This window comes from Dipteris shenzhenensis, chromosome 1 (genome assembly GCF_047967505.1).
Source record: "Dipteris shenzhenensis isolate YYH24624 ecotype China chromosome 1, Dip_SZ_1.0, whole genome shotgun sequence".
NCBI lineage: Eukaryota > Viridiplantae > Streptophyta > Polypodiopsida > Gleicheniales > Dipteridaceae > Dipteris > Dipteris shenzhenensis.
The window spans coordinates 70,806,652-70,828,280 of NC_141596.1; the positions used below are offsets into that span (position 1 = coordinate 70,806,652).

Consider the following 21,629-nt stretch of genomic DNA (forward strand, 5'->3'; position numbering starts at 1 on the left):
AGGCTAGAGAGAGAAGAGAAGAGAATGATTCAGGTGATTTTGTAACGTAGATCTCTGTCTGGCTCATGAGTCTTAGCGAAATATGGCTGGGAGGAAATGAATGGTGCTACTCCCGTGATCGAATGTGAGAACAAATAGAGAGAGTTGGTGACACAGAGCACAATTGGCAAAGAAGATCCAGCTGGAGGGAAGAAGAAGGGCCATTAGAAACGTCCAGCTTCGCCGATTTGATGAAAGGGGAGGCAGATAAACCACCAGGCTTCCGTCGATGAAAAACACGGGTAGGAGGTACAGTGGCAGAAGGAGGCGTCGAGGCGGAGAAAACAAAGGAAGAAGACTGTGTAGGGGGCAGTACAGGCTGTACGGTCGTCCGTACAGGCTGTACGGAAAACCATACAGCAGGTATGAGAGGCTATACGGGTAGGTCGACAGGGCACGGGAATTGTAGGGAAGATGCAACTGGAAGCGGTACGGGCGGCTGTACGGAAGGCCATACATCTGGTGGCAGCTGTACGGAAGGCCGTATAGCTGACGACAGCTGCACGGAGGACGAAGGAGTCAGCAGGGACGTGCAGGGGAACGATACTGACGGAAGCAGAGAGGAGGACGAAGAGGTCTCCATCGCTACACCTCACACACACACACACACACACACACACACACACACACACACTCACTCTCACATATGTATACACATTCTCTCTCACACACACTTTTTCTTTTTTTGTGAAACCAATATATTATGAAACATTCATTTACATCAGGGCAGTGCTCAAGAAAAGAGCCAAAGCCCTATCCATCAGAAATGCAGAATACTCTCAAGAATATGATGACATCTTGGACAAAGAGGTGAAGCAATCCTTCTTTCAGCCAATTTCACTCCCACTAGAAGAATACCAACAATGCATCTCCATAGAAAGAGTCTCTGCTTCAATGGCATTTTCAACTTCCATATCAATTGCAATTTACCTTTCCACCAGGCTAATGACTTATTCAAATGCCATAGAGAATTAGCATGATAAGCAATCCAAGGAGGAGGTAATATCAATCGATAAGCCTGTATAGAAGTCAATAAATGCAAAGGCCGAGAGGATATTCTTGGACTTGAAGACTGAAGGTGCCAATCTTGAATCCTGTCTCTTACATTCAATGTTGGAATCGGGACCAAAGGGAGTAAGAGATCAGCAACAGCTTTCCAAATAGGTCTGTGATGCATCCCAAGATTGTATTGTCGACATGCTGCTGGAAAAGAGAGAATATGTCCTTGCGTATCCACCACGTCATCAATGAAACGGATGCCCAATTTCATAAGATTGTAAGCTCTGATTGGTTATTGTACAGCAAGGGGAGAGGAAAACACAGCACTCCAATGAATGCTTTCCATTCTGAGTGAGGAGGCTATAGAAGCAGGATGGGGAGATCATTTGATGTGAGAGAGTACTTGCTTCCAATCCTGAATCAAGGAAGTAGAAAATGGACAACCAGGGATTTTACCTTGAAATTTGCCAAGTACTACTTCCGATGGATCAACTAGCCAATATCCATAAGCATTTGTGCGCATCTGACCACACAAAATTGCCAACATGATAGACCAAGGCTGCTCTTGTTGAAAAAATATCTTGAGCATAGTGATCTTTCTTGCCAACACATGAAATTTAATGTTTATTATATTCAAACCACCATGCATTCTTGGTGAGCAAAGCAATTCCATTTTGAGCAACCTTAAAGCTTTTTTATGAAGCTTAGTTTTCCAAAAAATCTCCATGGCTTGAGACATAAAGGAAGTGAGGTCTCGAGATGACCAATGTAATAGAGGAAGGTAGAACTGGACATAAGCTAGAACAATGGACTGGACAATTTGAAGCCGTACATGCAGAGGCCAAGTGGAGATCTTCCAATATTCTAATTTGTCCTGAATTTTGTTGGACACCCATGATATTTGATGCTTATTTCTGATTTTCCAGCCAATGGGATAGCCCAAATGTCTTACTATGTTTTCCAGAGAAATAATCTGGCCGGGCCACAGGATAGCATGTCATTCACAATGCTTGAGAGGCAAGAGTTTTGATTTCTGAAAATTAATTTAAAGACCAGCTGCGAACCCAAAATCTGAAAGGGTATACATCAAGAGGCGAAGCTCCAAAGGACTGTTCTTTGGCATGAAGAATGAATCATTTGCATAAGCCTGTGCAATGAGGGTCGTGAACCAGAAATCTGAAGCCCCACTAACTGTCTAGTATCAACCAGATGATCCATATAAAGAAGCAAAGGATGTGAAGCAATGGCATAGAGCAAAGCACTGAGAGGGCATCCCTGTCGAACTGATCGTTCCAGAGTCCAAGACTCAGACAAATGATTCCCTATAAAGCATTGTGCAGTGGAATCTGAGTAAAGCCAATATATGACATTAACTAGCTTTGGCCCAAAACCAAGTTTAAACATGATTTGAGAGACATAATCCCAGTGTACCGTATCAAATGCCTTCGCCACATCCCCCTGCATGACCAAAACATCTTGAGCTGAATATTTCGCATATTCCATTGCGATGAGAGTATTAGAGATATTGTCATGAATATGCCGTCTTGGAACAAAACCATATTCCCTGGGATGAAGTCCATCATGAAGGATATCCTTTATCCGATGTACCAATGTGATAATTCTTTCTATCTTAAATGGTGCGTTGCCCTATCAGCTAGATTTAGATTTAGATGCTCGTTGGGGAGAGACTAAAATGAAAATGTTTAGACTTCATAAGCAATTGTAGCTTGAATGAAGAGATTTTGGACTACCTTTTGATTAGCCTTCTCCTTTAGTGCTAGCCTTCATCATGGTTGAGTCTGCCCTTCACCTTCGGAGTGCCGATAGAAACTCAGTACAAAGACTTTGTATAGATGGATGCTCAAGTATGTGTGGGTGTGTGGATTTGTATGTGTGAGAGCATATTTTTATACTATGGTCTACACCCACTGTTGGGCGCTGATGACGTCAGTGGGGATGTCATAGTAGCTAGTCCCTGCTATGCATGATGGAGTTTATGGTTTTCAACCTTGTGAGTGACTATCATGAAATTGAAACTGCACTATGTTGTGTTTTTAGAGGATGAGTTTGGGAATGTTCCTGGATTCATCTAGGTATATTGCCTGGGATGAAGTCCATCATGAAGGATATCCTTTATCCGATGTACCAACATTTTGGCAATAAGTTTGTATATAACCGGCATCAAAGTGATGGGCCTCGAGTCATCCATTGTCTCACATAGAGGTTTTTTGGGCACAAGCTTAACCAGACCATGCTTCCAAGCTGAGGGAAGATGTTGATGCTGCCAGGCTACATTAATGAACTTCAAAATTGGACCCTTCAATTCAGCCTAGAAGGCTACAAAAAATTCAACCGTCAAACCATCCCAGCCAGGGGATTTATGTTTACCCAAATGCTTTGAGAAAGACATTTCCAGCATTGTAGCTTTTTGCAAAGAAACAATAGGAGAAACAAGCTGTGTAATCTGTTCTGAGCCAATGCAACCTGAGGTGTAGAAGAAGAGGGCAGAGAAATAAGAAGCTGAAAATGATCCAGACATTGTTTTTGTAGCTGAGATAAAGTCTGGGTCCGAAGACCATCTGGTTTCCTGACCCTCGTGATAGATTGACTTTGTCTATGTGCATGTAAATTCCGAAAGAAAGATTTCGAGGAACAACCCTTATCTAGCATAGGTTTAACTCTAGCCCTGGTCTGCCATTTAGAAAGCTTTCGTTTATCATTGGCATCAATTATGGAGGAAGCACAGGACAATAAATGCTGCTCAGAAGCAGATAGAGACCTTTGACGGCTAATCTGTACCAAATACTGCTTGTATGATTTTGCCCATTGGATATGCTGTCTGGTTTCTGCCATGTACCATCTTCCATATCCCTTAATGACATTTTGAGTACAATGTACAAAAGAGTTCCAAGCAAAGTCCAGATCCTCCTGAGCATGGGATAACAATGGCCTGCAAGCCAGTCTGATCATTTGCTGGAATTTTTCATGAGAAAGATACAATTGATTGACGTGTAAATGTCTGACTGGAGAGAGCGAGCATGAATAAGATAACATCTATCAAGCCTGGCCCAATATTCTGTAAAAGCATTATGATGATATGTAAATCCCATAACTGAAGGGTGAGTTGCTGTCCCTAAATCTGCAAATTGAAGCGATGAAGTCAAATGTTCCCATTGCTGGATTTCAGAGGGCAGTATATGGGATTTGTGCGTGGTATTGTCCTTCCAGTGAGGAGAATTATTGAAGTCGCCACAAAGTAGAGCATTTGAGGACCAAGGATATTCCTTTATGGAGTCCCACATTTGAGCTCTAGAAGCTGAATTTTGAGAGGCATACAAGGAGTCGATTTCAAAAATCTCTCCATTGATCATACATTGGATAATCATCCATCGACCACCAAGATCATTATATGCTATCCAGGGTTGCAGATCATGTCTGGCTAAAATGCACAGCTCAGAGAATTGTTCAGATCTTGCATAAAATATATCATATCCTGAAAAGAACCCATGCTGGCCAGCAAAAGAATGCTGATTATGCTCTTGCAGACACACTACATCTGGATGAGTTTTATTTATATAATGCCATAGGAGCCTCCATTTATTATGGTTGCAGAGGCCCTGTATATTATAAGAAATACATTTAAGAGAAGCACGCATGAGAATATGTACAAGAGATGAACAGTCCTCAAAAAGAAAGGGAGGCATCAAGCCTCTGCCATTGCCACAGGGTCTTGCTGACCCTCAGCTCCAATTCTCTGACTAAATCATCTTCTTCACAAAGTGGAAGACCCTCCTTGACTGCATTAACCCATGTCTTTGAGATGGGGTTGCCCGAAGAGGTAGAAGGTTGTCCTGGAGAAGGAGCAGAAGCATCCCAATTACGAGATTGGAGAGGTCTTTGTTTGAGAGGCACCGTCTTCTTTGCAGTCTGCCAACCCTCGTGAGAAGATGAATTATTTTCCACTAACTTACTTTTTACTTTATCCTTATTTTGAGCTGAATTGGCCTGGCTCCCTGTATGAACTGAAGGCTTTACTCCTTTAGCTTCAGTCTTTTCCACATATGTCTTCTGGCCTCCTTTATGAGATGGCAGAGGAATGGCTGCTGGGGGAGGCGGATGAAGGATAGAGGGACACTCCGAAGCTAGGTGCCCAAACTTGTGACAAGAGAAACAAGCTCCAGCAAAAATGCCCCATTTTAAAGTGAAATATTTCTTTCCCAAATTAACACCCTCAATCTCAACCGCAATAGCAGAGGGGGTTGGTCGATCAGTATCCCATAAGATTTTTATTACCTGTGGGACGAGGGGGACTAATCACTTGTCCCAATGTCATGGCTAAGCCTGGAAGCTCTGTTCTCATGTCATTTGGAAAATCAACCACTTCAACCCATACAGGGCAATGATGCTTGATGAGAGTCTGATAGTCCTTATTAGGGGACCAGGGCATGATGTGCACCATTTGACGACCAAAAAATAAAGGGGACATTTCTAGCATCTTTTGTTTTGTCAAGGCATCCAAAAGATGAACTTCATAAAATCCTCGGGAAAATAGACTCCTACATAGCATCCACCTAGGAGAGAATTCACCCATTGTCCCACATCATTAGCCAAGGGTATTTTGCCTGGGAAAAAGATGATAACTGCAGTTTGAGAGAGCTTCTTCAAAGGATGCACAAGAGAAGGCAACTTCATCTTGTAAGTGAGTTCCGGAGCAGGTAGAATCCATTCTCTTCTACTTTGTTGAAAATCATCATTCAACATGTCAAACACATAGGAAGCATCTTCAGATGAAGGAGCTATGGGGGGCGAAGTTTCCCTTAATTGTCTTTTAGGTTCAGGAGAGAGTGCTCTCTTGACATAATACTTGCTTGTTTCTGCCATGGAGGCTAAGGGATTCAGCAGGTACCAAACGGAGAGAGGCAGATGGGTCACGACGATGACTGACAGGCTGTACGGACTTATGGACTGACAGGCTGTATGGACGTACGGAGAAGCTGACAGATTGTACGGAAGGGCTCACAGGTTGTAACGGGACTGACAGGCTATACGGAACAAAAGGCAGGTTGTACGGAAAAAGTGACGGGCGTACATGAAGACTGACGGTGACGGTTGCACAGAATATTTGAAGGGCTGTACGGACGCAGGGAAGGTAGTCTAGTAGGGCTATGCAGGCATGTACGAAGCTCAGTTCAAAGACCCAAAGAGATAAGCCAAACGGGTGTACGGGAAGATCTGACGTGCCGTACGGGAATCTTATGACGGCCGTACAGATGTACAAATGGGGAGACAGCGCCATGCGATCCCTTACAAGGATGAACAGCAGGGGCAACGATCTCTCACACCTGCGCAGCTCTCACACACACACCATCAGACATGATGCGCGCGCACACACTTTTTTTTTGTGGGAAGAAATCTTTTATTGCTGTAGAATAATTACATTCATAGTTACTTCAAAAACGAAGTAGCTACTACTCAACTGAAGATCTCAGTTTAAGCTGTATACACATCCTGATCAATCAAACGAGTCTGAAAGTAATCATAGAATGATTGTTGCAGAGATCGTTTGAAAAAAAGAAAAGATGAAAAAAGTGGATCACCAAAGACTCTATGATTTCTGTCCATCCATAAAGTCCATAGGGTCCAATAACGCATCCATACAAAAAATAAATCAAAACCCTGTCTTTGTGGATGAAAGCCAAACAACCAGAAAAATTTGCCAAAAGTAACAGTAGGAAATCGCTGTCGAAGCCTCTGTCTGATGAGAGCAATGAGATCAGAAGTATTTGGACAGGACCAAAAGATATGAAACACTGATTCAGTAGAGTGATGGCATCTGTGACAAACAGCTGAAACAATATGTCTGTGTGCGAGTAACTGTCCAGATGGAAAAATGCCAAGGAGAACTCGCCATAGGAAAAGCTATTGTCGAAGAGGGACTTTGTAATGCCAAAGGAGGCGCAGCCTTTTTCGCCACCACTTCATTGGGCGATCCATATGCCAAACAATATTTGCTCTGTGATGACACTGTGATATGTGAGAGCTTCAAAGGGCGGACGTATAAGGAAGGAGAGCGTAAAATCCAATCCTCAAGCCGATTCTGATGCTCCAAATGAGGTATCGGCAAGTACGGTTGGAGCATTGTTGAAATTTTATGCCATAAAGGACGATAGTGAGCTCCCAAACCATACTTGCGAGCAGCCATAGAAAAAGATAAAATTGTGCCATCATCCTGAAGTACATCACCACAGATGAAATGCCTTTGAAGGAGAGAAAATAAGAACGTCTGGGTTCTTGTATGGCCAACGGAGGGTGGAATACTTTAGATCAAAAAATATTCTCTACCCTCAAAGAGTTGCCCGATAGAGAGTCCCTGCCATGCCATTCCAAGTGGGATAAGATGTGTTTCCAATCAAGAAGCAGACGAGAGACAAAAGGGCAGCCTCTGATCTTGCTTTGGATAGAGCCAAATAAAAAATCCCACTGAGTAGGGTGCCAATTCCCAAAGGCAGATGTTTGAAGATGTAATAAGAGAGAACGTATCATGAAAGCCCAGGGCTGATCTCCTTGCATAAACTTTATCATCATTTTCCCTCTGTGAGCAAGTAAATGCATTTGAATATTGAGAATGTTTAGACCCCCGTGCATCTTTGGAGAACAAAGACGATGCATAGAGAGTAATCTGAGACTTTTCTTGCCATGTTTTGAACGCCAGAAAATTTCCATGATAGCTGACATAAATGAAACCAGATCTGCCTTAGTGAACATAGTGAGAGGCAGATAAAATTGTATGTATGCTATCAAAATGGATTGTGTGATTCACAGACGAACATGTAATGGCCAAGTTGCAAGCTTCCAATATTCAAGTTTTGCCCTTAACTTTACCAGCAGTTTGTTGTGAACGAGTAAGTCCCCAGCCTAGAGGATAACCAAGATGTCGAACGAATTGAGAAGCGGGGACAATTTCTCCAGGCCCCAGAAGGTTGTGCCATTCCTGTGCATGTAACGGCAGCAATTTTGATTTCTGAAAATTTACCCGAAGGCCAGCAGCCAAACCATATGTGGAAAGAGCGTGCATAATCATGGATAGATCAGGCCGAGTATTTTTTGGAGTAAAGAGTGAGTCATCAGCATATGCCTGAGCAATCATGCTGCGACTGCCAAGAATCTCCAAACCGTGCAACTGGTCAGTGTCCAAGAGGTGATCCAGATATTGAAGCAGTGGATGAGTGGCTATGGCAAAAAGTAAAGCACTCAGGGGACATCCTTGCCTGACAGAGCAAGCAAGAGTCCAGGATGGAGAAATATCGCCTGAGAGTATGCAGTCAGCTTCACTATCTTGATATAACCAAGCAATGAGTTGCTGCATTTTTGTGCCAAAACCCAATGCTTGCATAGTCGATGAAATAAAATCCCACCGAACAGTATCAAAGGCTTTGGCAATATCAACTTGCAATAACAAAACGTCCTGCTGTGTGTATTTGGCATATTCAATTCCAATGTAGGCATTAGCAATGTTATCGGTGATATGCCTGCGCGGGACAAAGCCATATTGAGCAGGATGCAACCCATCATGTAAAATCCCCTTTAGCCGATCGACAATCATTTTGGTGGTGACTTTGTAAATTACTGGCATAAGAGTGATAGGTCTCCAATCTGCCAAAGACTCACAAATTTGTTTTTTGGGAAGGAGTTTAACAAGACCTCTCTTCCATGTGTCCGGCATTTTCTGATTTTGCCACGCAGCATTCACCATACATAGCAATGAATGCTTCAAAATAGGCCAGTATGCTAGAAAAAATTTGACTGTTAAACCATCCCATCCAGGGGATTTCCATCTGCCACATGATTTGATCGTATCTGACAGTTACCTCTCAGTAAAGGGTTCCTCCAATTCCAAAGCTTGAGTGGAGGAAATGATAGGAGAAACATGTTGCAACAGTAAATTTCGTGCAAGCAAAATCTGTTGCGAGGGAGGAACTGCAGAGCCAAATTGCTGAGAGAAATGATGCACACAAATAGAAGCAAGCTGTGACCGTGAAGTAGTCCATGATCCATCTGGCATAAGCACTCTGCAAATTTCTGTTTTGATTCTCCTCTGATGTAAACTTTTAAAAAATTCTTTGGAAGAGCAGCCTTTATCTGTAAAGGCTCTTTGTCTTGCTCTAGTCTCCCATTTTGCCAGTTTCCTGTGATCATTTAGTTTAAGACAATGTATGGCCTGGCATAGTGTTGTGTGCTCATGCATGGACAATGACCGATGATGACTGAGTTTAGTGAGGTCTTGACAAGTAGATTTGGCCTGAGCAATGGTTTCCCTCAGGGTCTTCATGTAAGACTTGCCATAAGCTCTGATCATCGCTTGCATTTTAGAAATAAAAGAATCCCAGGCACCATCAACATGAAGATGGCTGCTAGAGGAGAGACAATGAGCTGCTTCAATAACCATTGCCTTGAAATCAGCATGTTGCAAATAACTGTTGTTTATAATTAGATGTCTCCTGTGTGGCAATCTATCATCTGGCATATTATGAAAAGCTAACCGCAACCATAGTGGTGGATGGTCTGAATGGACAAAGGCATAGTCAATCCACATTTTGCATGTGAAATCCCCATTTTGTTGGGGAGCAATACTATACCAACGATCCAGACGTGCCTGATAGGCGGAAAGAGCATTATGTTGAAAAGTGTAGCCCGGTGACAAAGGCTATAATTCCTTCCAAAGGTCAACCAGATCCAGATGCAGAAGTAGTTGAGACCATGCATGCCTTTCAGGAGATAACATATGGTCATGTTTGGAGGTGTTGTCTCCCTGTTGTGGAGCATTATTGAAATCCCCACATATGTAGGCATGAAATCTCTACGGATATTGTTGCATGGCTTCCCAAATTGCTGTTCTTTCTCTAGAGGACTGAGGTGCATAAACTGAAGCAAATTCAAACACCTCTCCTCTAATAATGCATTGGAGAACAAGCCATTTGCCTTTGTTGTCATTTAATGCAATGACTGGTTGAAGCTCATGTTTGATCAGAAGGACAACCCCTGAGAAAGAGTGCTCCCCAGCATAGAAAATATCATATCCACAGTAGTGTCCTGTCTTGCCTGCATAAATATGTTGGTTGTGTTCTTGTAATGCCTCTATGTCAGGCTGAAATCCGTTGATGTATAGCCACACAGATTTCCATTTCCTACTGTCACAGATGCCCTGAACATTGAGTGTAAAACATTTGATGTGAGCAGTCATATGTACAGGTATTTATAGTAATGTAACAACTATTTACAGCAGCAAAATTTATGAGGTCAGCCTTGCATTTCTATCTCAGGGTCGAGGTCTCGCCCCTGAGAAGAAGTAGCTGCCTGAGAAGTATACAGCAAAGCAGTAACCTCTTCTTCAGGGAAGAGTGTTCTGCTGGCTGTTATTGCAGCCCATGTAATCCCAATTCCTGTATTTATCTCTGGGGTATTTCCGCTAGAAGATGCACCATTCCAAGTGCAGGGGGGTGGAATTCTTCGAGCAGAAATAACTTTTCTTGGACTTTGCCAGCCATCAATTGAAGGTTGCTGTCCTTTGGTCGAGGATTGAATAACAGGAGGTGAATGTGAAGTGAGATTCCCATTGGGAGCCACTGGAGCTTTGCCTTTATCCTGACTCCCAGCAGGCTGTCTACTGCTTTTATTTTTGTTGGCCACTGGAGTGGGAACAGCTTTAGTAGGCATGGAAACTGGCAAAGTGGCACGAGGCATTTTATGTTGATTCATTGGACACTGTGAAGCCATGTGTCCAAACTTTTTGCATTCAAAACAGGCCCCTGCAAATAAATCCCATTTGAGTTTATAAAAAGCACTTCCCATGTTCACATTATTCACCGTGACTGAATAAGAGTCCGGTGTGGGATTGTCAGTATCCCAGAGAATGCAAAATCTCTTTGAGTTGCCATTTGGCCGTGGTGGGCAAACCACTTTACCTAAAGATGCTGCAATTTTAGGCAAAAGCGAGGCCATACATTGGGGGAAATCAACAACTTCAACCCAAACCGGGCATTTGTGTCGGATTAAAGCCTGAAAATCCCTTGTGGGAGACCATGGCAAGACATGCACCATTTGCTGCCCAAAAAAAAGAGGTGAATGTTCCAAAAGCATTTGTCTATGGATCTCATCCACCGTGATGACCTCAAAAAAGCCCCTGGCTGCATAGTGTACTTTACGAACAAAAGAGCCAGCCAATGTGCGTGTCAGCCAGTTGCCTATCTCTGCAGCAGGGGGCATCCGGCTTGGAAAAAATAATATGACTGCATTCTTGGCATATTTCGTCACTGGATCGACAATTTCATCGACCTCAACCATGAGGCCAACTGAAGGAACCGAGTCTTTCCACTCTTTTCTCGTATCTGCAAATCCTTCATGCATTACATCATATACCAATTGAGCCTCAAGAGTCTCATGCATCGGGTCATTCTGACCCTCAACCTGCTTTTGCTTCTTGCAGGGAGCCGAACGCTCCTTTTGAAACGTTTTTTCATATGAATACTCTGCCATGACTTTGAAAGAAAGGGAGCTTGAGAATGAAGTATCTGTAAAAGAGTAGTGAAAGCCAAAAAAACCAGTCCCAAAGAAGTATTCACAGGAAGTCCACCAGAGAGGATAAAGAAGAGTATAGTTGGGGAGGAGATAGCAGAGGGAATTGTAAAAGTTAGGCTGGAACACTAGACTAGTAGAGAAGACAGCGGGGCCCAAAAGACTTTAAGGATTTGTACGGCAAGAAGTACAGGAACTGTACGGAGGGGACCAGCGTATGGAAAAAAAATGTAAGAAAAAGGTACCAGGATGTGTACGTGAAATTGCAGAGGAGAACCAGGAGTGACGCAGATGTACGGGAAACGTACAAGCGTACGGACGCTGTACGGCTACCGTACAGCTGTACGGACGGGGCTGCACAGGGTAATCGAGGAGGATGAAAGAGACAAGCGGCGTAGACCTCACTTGGATCAGACGAAACACCTAGGGAAACGTGAAAAAGTTACGGGCCTGTAGGAAAGCGCTGCGAGCAGAGTAAGAGCCTGTATGGAAACGGCCGTACGGTCTGTATGGGTAGCCGTACAGGTGGTACGGGATGCCGCAGAAGGCACGACGGGCACTGGATCCTGGTAAGTTCCTCAGCTCTCCTCGACGCTCCTCAGCACCTCACGCCACACCACACACCACACACACACCAGATCTGACACACACACACACGCGCGCACGCGTGCACACACACACACACATACACAGGTCCTCCAGCTCTCCCGCTTAGCTTTCGCCACCTCCATGGCCTAGGCTATATATTGGCATGAGGGATTGGGCCATGGGCATTCATTGATCAGTACTTGCAAGCGTAGATTGGCAGGGCCTTTTGGGCCGCTGATGAGTTTCATCAATCATAAGAAAGATTAGAGACATGAATAGACAGTTAATCCATCAGGAATAAAGAAAATGTGACAAAAGAAGCACTCCATGAGTGGGAACATATCAAAGAGTTTCCAGGTTGGATGGGGTTGCCTTTTTCAAAGACATCAATAATCACAGTAGCTAGAAATAGGCATTTGTAAGAAAACATGTACTGACTGCTGTCAATGAATGGTTGTGTGCAGCCTATGCTCCCCTACCAACGCTATGGGTCCAATCAGGTAACTGTTCCTGCTTTTTATTTTTTTGGGTAAAGCAGGGGTTCGCTAACAGATGATAGTGAGAACTAATCAGGACGAGTAATATATGTCTCTGTCCATGGCAGCTACACAAGTGAAGATGCTGGTATCTTATTGTGATTTTATGTAGTGTTCTAAATATTTATTTCGTAACAGGGAAACTTCTATTCGCCTTATGTGGGTTCTTACAAGCTTATTTGGGATAACACATACTCTACATTTTATCGTAAGGTATGATCAGTTCTCTATACTGTACTCTAGAGTTGGTGTATCAAATGGTCCTTTTTTGTTGCACAGGAAAAATATGCAGAACACTGCACACTGATTGGTGGTGGTTCTCGCCCTCGAGGAATGGAATTTCTTGTGTAGTATTTGTGATGACCTAATGAAATCCTTTAATTGATTTGAATGCTTATCATTGGTGAATTCTTTGGCAGTCCTTACGCTACAAGGTGGATGCTATCCCTCCTGTGGTTGAAGCAGTACCACAAGAAATTGCAGTGACAAAAGAGGCCTAATTTATTGGCTATCTGTTTTCTATTATATTTTGCTTGGATCGTGGGTATCAGGCCGAATAGTTACTTCTCAATGTACATTGGGATTCTTTGAATTAAAATTTCTTGGGTGTTTTAGACAATTCTTTATCAGAGGCATAAGGACTGTCCACCTTCTTTAGGAGCCATATCATAATGGACAATTCTGAATGTAACATAGAGAGACGATAAGAGTATCAGGCAGGGACCACAGCTACCCCTCCTTGCATCCGAGATTGCCTCTGCAGTTTCATTCTGTTAAGGGAGTTCAAGAAGCTTACATTGTGAGAACTACAATTTTTTCTTGAATTTTGATGGAATATTCCAGCTGGACTTTGGAAAGTATTATTTTAAATGAGACTCTCAAGTAAGTGAATTTTTCCAAAGGCAAATGGCATTTACAAGGCTGAATATATTTCTGCAGTCTTCTACAACTCTTAATTACAATTATAGATTACATGAACTGCGTAGTCTTCTTCTTAGGGAGTATCCCTTATCCAATGTTTCATTCGAGTTAAGTCCATTTGCAGTGGTTGCGGTGCCTTCAGGGGCCTGCCTAGCTAGCGGTCGAACTGATGCACGCTCGAAGACACCCACCCGCCTCAACCACCAGTCTAGAACCCTACTTGCATGGTTAAGTTGATGGTTAAATTTGTGTGGGATGGATGAAACCTTGACTGTACTTGTACCGCTTTTTTTTTCCTGTGTTGTGCAAGAATTGAATCGCTGCCTGAGTGCAAGTGGATTGCCATTTCAATCCACTTTGTGTTGACAATGTGGGGGATATTTCAGTGGTCGCGAGGGGGATTGTTGCCTCTTATTTATTGTGCTCTTTTTTATTTGGGGGGGAGGGCATACTCACAAATTAAAAGTAGCAACACACTCACCCACACTACTTTTGAAATGAAAGTTGATCTGTTGATTTGAGAGCTTTGCTTTAGTAGGTAAAAAGGCAAAGCTCGAGGTGAAGCACATAGGCTATAAATTCCATAGCCACTCATGTTTGATCATTTGACCCAATGCAAATTCGTATTCTATTAATTTTCATGGACAAATTATTGCCTCATTTTATGAAGCCATTTTGTATTTAACATGGAACCTTCCAAGACAATATTATATATATGATCGATTCTTGTGTGCATCTTTAGTTTGAGATGCTTTCGAGAAATCATATTGTTGCCACCTTTTTCAAAGCGTGGAAGTGATGTCACATCCATCCATCCATCGGAGTGTACAATAGGCAAGGGATAATTGAAGCAACAAAGAAGATGCACCATTGATTTAGTTGAGGTATCCAAAATTAAGCAACTTGTTTTGGAACTTTAGTTGCACCATTAGCTAATCGTGGTCTACTTGCCCATGTATTGCACGAGCATGAACCAAAGGTTGCTGCTCATCTGAACAAGCAGCGGTTCAGGAGAGTCTTTTGCAAGGATGGAGAAAGAAGTGGCTACAGGTGAAGTAGGAGGTAATCAATGTTTTTGTACCACTTAATGCTTCATTAAATAAAATAGATTAACTATGCTCAATTTCTTATGGATTGAGCTTTGCTTAGCTCACAAAGAGCTTGTGGTTCAAAGAAAGTCTCAAAGTATTGGGCATGGAAAGTTGTGATACAATGGAGTTTTTGTGGATGAAGTTTGGTTGAATTTGTATTTTTGAGGATTTAGATGCTTGTAAGAAGCTCATTATTCATAGCTTTGTCAAACCAAATCCTTGGAGTCCACCCTATTGCCATACAATAGATTTTAAAAGATTTGTATAATCCTCTTTGACTCCATCTTTTAGATTAGGTAACATGGTCCTAATCATGTGCATTTATACGTAATCATTAGAGGATGATTAAAAATCAATGCACGTCACAACAATGCTTAGTAGGCATGTTTAATGCACCTTTCATAATACTCTTACAATCTTTTCACAATGATAATTTATTCACGTGTTAGGCTTGGCGAGTGAGTACTTTTGCAATTGTTGGTATATATCTAGACTACATATAGATAGTATTTCTTAAGGTGAAAGAAAAGCAAGGTGTGGCAGTTGTAAATTATAAAGGAGGCGCAAAAACATCCATGGTGCCCTCTCAATGAAAATACTAATAAAATTTCATTTTATAATATATATATAAGATAGTAATCACTTGTTAAATCTTGTTAAAATACAAAGTACATTATAATTAACATGGGGCAAACTATTTATCTCTACTCGTACAAGTGGGTAAACACTACTTTTCAGATAGTTTTTTTCCATGCATATATATAAGATAGTAATCACTAGGCAATATAGGATTCTAGTTAATCTTAAATAGTTCAAATAGTTGTTATATGCTAAAGCTTTTCTATACTTAAAAAAAGCACAGGTTATTTATAAATGCAAAGAAGGATGACACTCTTAAGTATTTTCTACATTCATTTAATAACTTGTAGGTGCTAAAAGAAGTTTAAAAAAATTGTGTTGTTGGAGAGATGAATTTTTAACCTTGTCTAAGCCTTCATTTTGGTTAAAAGTTATCATGCTTTGTTGGACTAGTCCTTGTGTTTGCCACGAGGCCCATGCCCATCCTGTGCTCGTGCTTGTCGACCCATCCCTGGCTTTGATATGTTTCTCCCTAGGTCCCCTCACCATCGTTACTGCTATGCATGCGAGCTCATTAGTTGTTCGTGATGAAGGTGAGATTAGTAACTTTCCCAACACTGTTGCATGACCTCAAGAACGCCCATCCTACACCATTGCGACCATTCTCGATTAAGTAGGAAGACTCTTTGTACTCCTTCGAGTCACCCTGTTGATTCCCAATGACACACCATCATTGAATGCCACATTCTGCAAAGGAATTTGGCTTTTAGTTAGCTTTCGATTCTTCCTGTGGGGTTGCTTGGCTTCCTATTGCTTTGCCTTTGTATGGCGTGCAGGTCACCAACAGTAGTCCTACCACCAACTACTTGCTAAGAATGCCAAGATTGTGCATGGGATGTGTGTTGGTAAGCTCTCGTGCCAAGAAATCAACAAGGTCCTCCAGCCCTCTTAAATTTAGTTTGCAGCCCAAAAATCCACCTCCCTTCGGAAGTTGCATCCTCTTCTACCCCAATTGGAGCACCCTCACCACCTCCCCAACTTTTTATCCTCCCTCAAAGGGTCCACCAACCCTCCATCCAAGGCGTCCAAGGCAAATGCATCCTCTCCATACATGCTTCCATAAATCGTCATCTTCACCTTGTAGCCTCCTTTGCTAAAAGTACTACTCATTCGAATATAGCAAAGCGAAGCTTATCGATTCTTGTATTAGGAGAGACTTTTCGCCTTCACGCATATTATGTATGCCAAATTCTACAACTTAACGTGGTCGCTTTTACATCGAGTGAATCTTTGTTAGAGAGGACATCTCTTTCTTGTCTAGATGCTGCAGACAAAAAAATATTATTAACAAATTATTAACTTCTTTATGCACATTAAACAAGTAGACATTAGTGCGCAAAGGCATACCACCCAATGAAGACCATCTAGGGAATTGGAAAGTAAGAAGTCATCCATGAAGCAATACAAAAATGTAATGCATCTCCAGTGACATCGCTTTGGTTTCTAAAGTGCAAAACATGGTCAGCACTCAAGTGAAATCTATGAAGAACACATATTTCATTAATTTTGGACTCATATGTCTACATTTGGACTAATCCTAAAACTCCTTCTCAAATGGAAAGTTACTTCATGAAAATGTCATTTAAGAATCAAAAGTCTACTTTTTGGCACTGTCATTTCCACATAATAAATTTCACAATCTCCCTTTATAACGTTGCACTAAATAACAATTTAAATTAATAATTTAATTACATTTAAATTAACAAAACTAATTTAAATGTATGAATAAATTATATGTATGCATGTATGTATGTATGTATGGGCCATGCATGACATTAATTTACCATAAGAGTCTTCTAAAATCTTCAAGATATCATAATGGTATTAATAAACACCTTTTGTGAGTTTAAAGGCTCTAAAATTTGGTAGATATTATGTCACATAAGCCGTTGCACATGCACGGATGGCATGTACATGCCCTTGGTTCATCAATGGAAGGCCATTGGTACATATGGTAGGACCGGTATGTTGTACTTACCAAAAGTGGCATGGGCATGCCCTCAGGGATTTTAATTGATATGTATCAGTGTGGCATTCATGCTGCGGCTGTTGATGGAGTGGAGGGAGGCATAAAGAGAAAGAAAGGGAGGGAGGTAAGAGAGAGAGGAAAAGGAAAGGGAAAGGAAAGGAAAGGGGAGGGGGAAGGGAAGGGAAGGGAAGGGAAGGGGAAGGGAAAGGGAAGAGGAGGGAGACAGAGAGAAGAAAAGAGGAAGGGGAGGGAAGGGGAAGGGGAAGGGGAAGGGAAGGGAACGAAGGTAGGGTGAGAAAGGTGGAAGGGGAGAGGAGGGGAGGGGAGAGGAGGGGAGGGGAGGGGAAGGGGGATGGGGAGGGGAGGGGAAGGGGAGGGAAAGGTAGGGAGGGGGGCTCCCTAATGCATACTCTGGCGGCCGCGGCCATTGAGCATCTAAAACAACAACAAAGGAAAGTAAAATTTGAGAGGAGGGAAGGGGGAAGGGGAGGGGAGGGGTGAGGAAGGGAAAGAGAGGGGAGGGGGCTCACTAATACATGCTTTGGTGGTCATGGCCATCAAGCCCCGACGGGAAAAAAATTCATAAGGGGGAGGGGTAAAGGGAAGAGAAGAAGAGGGAGAGGGGAGGGAGAAGATAGAGGGAGAGGGGGGGAAGAGAATAGAGGGAGAGGAGAGAGGAAGAAGAGGGAGAGGGGAGGGAGGAGGGAGGGAGAGGGGAGAGCAAGGGAAGAGAGCGAGAAGAGAGAGGAGATAAAGAAGAGGGAAAAGAGGGATGAGAGGGGACGGGACGGAAGAAGAGAGAGGGAGAGGGGAGGAGAGAAGGAGAGGGGAGAGGAAGGGGAAAGCAAAGGGAGGGGAATGTGAGAGTCGATATATAGGCCACGAAACCCTAAAGTTTTGAATTTTCCTCTCTTTTTTCTCTCTCCCTCTCCCTCTCCCTCCCTAGAGTTCAAGCGTCCCATTGTCTCTCCTTGCCATTCTCTCCCTTCCCTCTCCTAGAATTCAAACTTCTCACTCCCTCCCCTCTAAATTAGGGGAGTGGGAAGTTTGAATTCTAGGAGAGGGAAGGGAGAGAATGGTGAGTAGAGACAATGGGACATTTAAATTCTAGGGAGTGAGGAGAAGAGGGAGAGGGAGAGGGAGAGGGAGAGAGAAAGAGAGGAAAATTCAAAATTTTTAGGGTTTTGTGGCTTATATATCACATTCCCCTCCCGCCGTCTCCCACCCCTCTAATATTCCCCTCCCCTTTCCCTCCCTTCGATTTCTCCATCCTCTTCCCTCTCCCTCTCTCCTCCCCTCTGCCTCTCTCTTCTCCCCTCTCGTCCCCTCTTCTCTCTCTCTTCCCTTTTCTTCCTGCCCCCTCTCCCTCTCTCTTCCCCCTCTCCCTCTCTCTTCCCCCTCCCTCTCTTTTCTCCCTTCCCTCTCCCCTCTCCCTCTTCTTCCTCTCCCCTCTCCCTCTCTTCTCTTCCCGTCCCCTCTCTCTTCTCCCTCCCCTCCCCTCTCCCTCTTCTTCTCTTCCCTTTACCCCTCCCCCTTCCAATCCAAAACACAAATCAGGCGGCCGCCGTTGTGGTTGCCAAATGCACACACAAAAAAAAACTTTTTTTTGGGTGTGCCCCTAGGGGCTTGGCAGTCACGGCTGCCAGAGCATGTATTAGTGAGCCCCCTCCCCTCTCATTCCCTTCCTCACCCCTCTCCTCCCCTTCCCCCTTCCCTCCTCTCCAATTTTTCCTTCCTTCTATTATTTTTTTAGGCGCTCGGTGGCCGCGGCCGCCAGAGCATGCATTAGGGAGGCCCCCTCCCCTCCCCTTCCATTCCTCACCTCTCCCCCTTCCCCTCCCCTCCCCCTCCCCCTTCCCCTCCCCTCCTCTCCCCTCCCCTCCCCTCCCCTCTTCCCTCCTCTCTTCATTGTGTTGGCCACAATGTGCATTAAGGAGGCCCCCTCCCCACCTTCCCATTCCCTTCCCTTCCTCACCCCTCTCCCTTTCCCTCCCCTCCCCATCCCCAATCCTATCCGTCCCTCCCCCTCCTCTCCCCTTCCTCACCCTGCCCTTCCCTTCCCTTCCCCTTCCCTCCCCCCCCCTTCCCCCTTCCCCCCCCCCTTCCCCCCTTCTCTCTCTCTCTCTCTCTCTCTCTCTCTCTCTCTCTCCCTCTCTCTCTCTCCTCTTCCCTTCCCCTTCCCCTTCCCTTCCCCCTCCCCTTCCCTTTCCCCTCCCTTTTCCTCTCTTTCTTACCTTCCTCCCTTTCTCTCTTTCCCCCTCCGTCAACAATCACAGCGTGAATACCACACCAACACTGATCAACTAAAAGCCTTGCGGGCATACCCATGCCATGTGGACAAGTGTAGCGCATTGGTCCCACCATATGTATGAATGGCCTTCCACTGATGAACCAAGGACATGACCATGCATGCATGTGCAGCATCGTGTGTGATGCCATATCTACCAGATTTTAGAGTTTTTAAACACTCAAAAGGTGTTTATTCATACCGTTATGATATCTTGGAGATTTTAGAGGATTGTTATGGTAAATTAATGTTATGCATGGGCCATACATACATACATACATTAGAGGACTCTCATGGTAAATTAATGTCATGCATGGGCCATACATACATACATACATGCATGTGTGCCCACGTGCACACACACATCCTCTTATTTGATTGCTACTTGACACACATGGTCAATGGAAGGGAGTGTGTGCCTTACCCTCACGATCTCCAAATTATCTTGAGTGAAACACACATGTACACACACATATTATCTTACCTGTGTGAAATTGACACATGCTTGGTCAAAGGTGATATGTATTCTATTTTGCATTCTTTATATATGGCTTTTCCCTTAGATGCATTTTAACATAGTAATCCTTCTTGCCAATGTGCCAAACCCCTCACTTGACGCTCTCACATTCGCATGCCTCCCTAGGAAGTTGACTTCCTCTTTGTACCTCTATATAGGTAGTAATGGTTGGTGTCCCTTAAAAGATTTCATGGTCTATCCTGAAGATTCTACAACATTGAGGTTGCCCTTCCTAACTATTCCAATGGACGTGATATGGCTAAGTAACATATCGTGACAATCAATTGGTCGAGTCGTGGAGATAAGGCTCATTCACATCGATTGTTCACAAAGTGCATGGCTAGGTGGTGCGTACTATTCCATTTCTTGATGAAGATGGCTGTAAAACTGTTGTAGCTTTTGGGCTTGATGATAAAAGAGAAAAGACTCAGATGCTAGGAGCAGTTTGCTCTGGCCTTTCTTTTCTCTTGTAGTCTTGCTCCCGCATTGTCTTTCTTCTCTATGTTCATCAGTAGTATCTGCACCTTAACATTAGCCTTGATGCTAGTAGTATTGTCTTTCTTCTCTTGCATTGTCTTCTACTATGTGTTCATCAGTAGTATTTGCATCTTGTGTTCATTAGTACTATCTACATCTTGATGATAGCCTTGACCAGCTCATTACATACAACGTTGGTTGTTATGTAAAGTGGTGATGCTGCAACTCGATATGGATTTCAAAAATACAGATCAAGGGTCTCCCTCGCATCAGGTCATGCCTCAATTGTTTGCCACACTGCTCTCCGAATAAGTCAAGTCTAACATGCACACTACTAATCTAAGTGCTCACTTGTCATCCCACTAAGCTTCTCATCTAGATCACAATTCTTACATGCATCCAAAACCATATTTTGGGACACCTGATAAAGATATATATCTATGTCTTGATCACTTTTCTAACCATCACTGGTTTGATGCACAAAAAGTGGAAGAAAGGTCCATCTTGGAGACAATCATCCACCTCTATTAAATGGAAACCTTGGTGGTGTATCCATACATTTGGATTCCAAGCTATGAGATTAAGTCCATTTTTGATTGCTTTATGTTCCAATACTTGCCACAAATCTAAAGCTAGTTATATAATCATGCTCATTAGAAGATTCAAGTCCTTTTTTATGGCAAGCAGATGATCTTGTTCACTCAAGAAGGGACCATTGTACATGGATTCATTTACAAGTTGTTAGTTATACCCCTTGCGGTAGGAATGATTATACATATTGAGTTCAATAGTTACTACACTATCAAATGTATGGACATGCACTTTAGATTCTGTAGTCGCTGGAACAAAGAAACATGGTCAATGGACTCCCATTTATCAAGTAAGGGAACTTTTGTAAAGGATGATGTTATGGAAAACATCATAGAGATTATTTTTCCAAGAATCATGACATTAGAGCCAAGGGAATGGTATTCAAATTGGTGAGCATTGACAT

The 21,629-nt window shown here is 43.2% G+C and overlaps 1 protein-coding gene across 1 annotated transcript in view; it reads left to right on the forward strand.

Moving 5' to 3' along the window:
- LOC147906312 (uncharacterized) overlaps positions 1-13,678 on the forward strand; it is a 92,746-nt gene extending 79,068 nt beyond the window's left edge. The window contains exons 13-15 of the mRNA XM_087377962.1: positions 12,663-12,698; positions 12,873-12,947; positions 13,154-13,678. Of these exons, the coding sequence (XP_087234088.1) occupies positions 12,663-12,698; positions 12,873-12,947; positions 13,154-13,234 (192 nt within the window). The 3' untranslated portion in view covers positions 13,235-13,678. The remainder of the gene's footprint in view (positions 1-12,662; positions 12,699-12,872; positions 12,948-13,153) is intronic.
- The last annotated feature ends 7,951 nt before the right edge of the window (positions 13,679-21,629 follow it).